The following is a 1644-nucleotide window of genomic DNA, read 5'->3' as shown; positions in this document are numbered from 1 at the left end:
ACACCTGGTCAGTGAGGCCTGCTTTGATAGAGTTTGTTACAGACTGCCTTATGTTCTCCTCCATCAAATTATCACCCAGGGGCTTCAATACCTGTGGTATGAGAAATGTGCAAAATAAACAAAAACGTGAGGTAAAAAAAGTTACATATAAAAATAGATATAAAAATTCAATTCAAAGCAATGATGAAAATAACCAGGAATGTGGGAAATAAAAAGATGCTTCTCCCAAAAAAGTTATGATGCTACAAATAATGCAGTTAGACATTTTATATGCAACAAAAATTACTTTCCTCTTATTCAAACCATTTACAATTCCTATGAGATGGATGTGCAATTCCATACCCTATATGCAGCATCAAATCTGGTATGTATACAGCATTTATGCAGACCGGCCCAGACGGTCCTGCTTATTGTCCTACATGTATAAGTGTGAACACTTCAGATAGAGAAAAAAGTTAAAAATACTGTCTAATTTTTCTTCTTGTTATTGTTGGATGACAGTCTCTGTCGCTGTGCTGATGAAAGAGCACGATGAACCATTCGACGTCTAGTAACTTCAAACAGTTTGGAAAACACCTAAAACATGGAGTGATGTGTTAGGAGAATGACTCAAAGTGCCTTGAAGCTAAAGAGTTTAAGACTACAAGAATTTGAGACTTTGTAGGTTTCTCACCTTCCTGGGACTCCTCTGAAGCAAAAGAAAAGAGAAATGCAAAGAAATTTAGACAAGGTTGGTTGACACAGCACAGATCTTCTCTGACTAGTGATCACCTTACCTCTACTACACTGAAAACAATTTTACACACTTGAGATTCTTCCATATTTAACTGTTTTGTCATAACGGCACCTCTAAAATCCTAGAATCAATGCTGTACAGAGATACACATTTTTCAAAAGAAAACACTGTACAATTAATTGAAAATAATCAATTGCAGAAAATAATGGTCCAAAGTTTTAGTCCTTTTTTTAAAAGTGAGGCTAATCCATCTTCTATTAGATATCAAAGAAAATGAAGTAGTTGAGGGTTTTTCTTTGAAAGATAAAAATAACACAAATATTCTAACACAAACTTCCAAATCAGATGTGAATAGAGCATTTCTCTAAAGAGCAAATACAAAATCCAAATATAGTGAGTCACTTTATAAATTAATGATATTATTACAAGAAGAGTCAACATCCAATCAACTTTCTTCAAAAAATGTCTATTTCTTCAGTCTTTGAATTTAAAGCCAAAATAAACATGGACTTTGCATGTGCTAAATCTTCAAGTTAAGTTCAATACTTCAGAAATGACATCTAAAAATGCCCATGGTATCATTCATCAGTGATAACTGTAGGTTTCATTCCGGTCCTTGACATGATGTTCAAGTATTTCACAGTAATCATTTTAATAACATCCTTGAGTGGACACACAGGTATTTCTTCTCCACAGATGGCAGATACATAAAATGTCTTTCCTTAGTGGATACTTTCTGGGCAAGAGTTCACCACTCCACTTTCAAGTCTGGTTTGAGGTCAAAGATCATGGTGGAAGTTGCTTCTCTGCTCATGATGCTCTGTTCATTAGTATTTCCACAGTATAGAGGGTCAAAGTTTCTTTGGTAAGAAATCTCTAGAGAATTTCTCTTTGTAGTACAAGAGGAA

At 34.5% G+C, this 1644-nt stretch overlaps 1 protein-coding gene across 1 annotated transcript in view; it reads right to left on the bottom strand.

Moving 5' to 3' along the window:
• Positions 1-6: 6 nt before the first annotated feature.
• ATL2 (atlastin GTPase 2) overlaps positions 7-1644 on the bottom strand; it is a 68280-nt gene continuing 66642 nt past the window's right edge. The window contains exons 12-13 of the mRNA XM_023516669.1: positions 674-688; positions 7-576 (exon numbers count right to left, since the gene is read on the bottom strand). Of these exons, the coding sequence (XP_023372437.1) occupies positions 469-576; positions 674-688 (123 nt within the window). The 3' untranslated portion in view covers positions 7-468. The remainder of the gene's footprint in view (positions 577-673; positions 689-1644) is intronic.

This window comes from Otolemur garnettii, unplaced genomic scaffold (genome assembly GCF_000181295.1).
Source record: "Otolemur garnettii isolate 467f Iridium unplaced genomic scaffold, OtoGar3 scaffold00095, whole genome shotgun sequence".
In the NCBI taxonomy this organism is placed as follows: domain Eukaryota; kingdom Metazoa; phylum Chordata; class Mammalia; order Primates; family Galagidae; genus Otolemur; species Otolemur garnettii.
The sequence above is the reverse complement of the archived record's forward strand: the minus strand, read 5'-3'. Positions and strand labels throughout refer to the sequence as shown.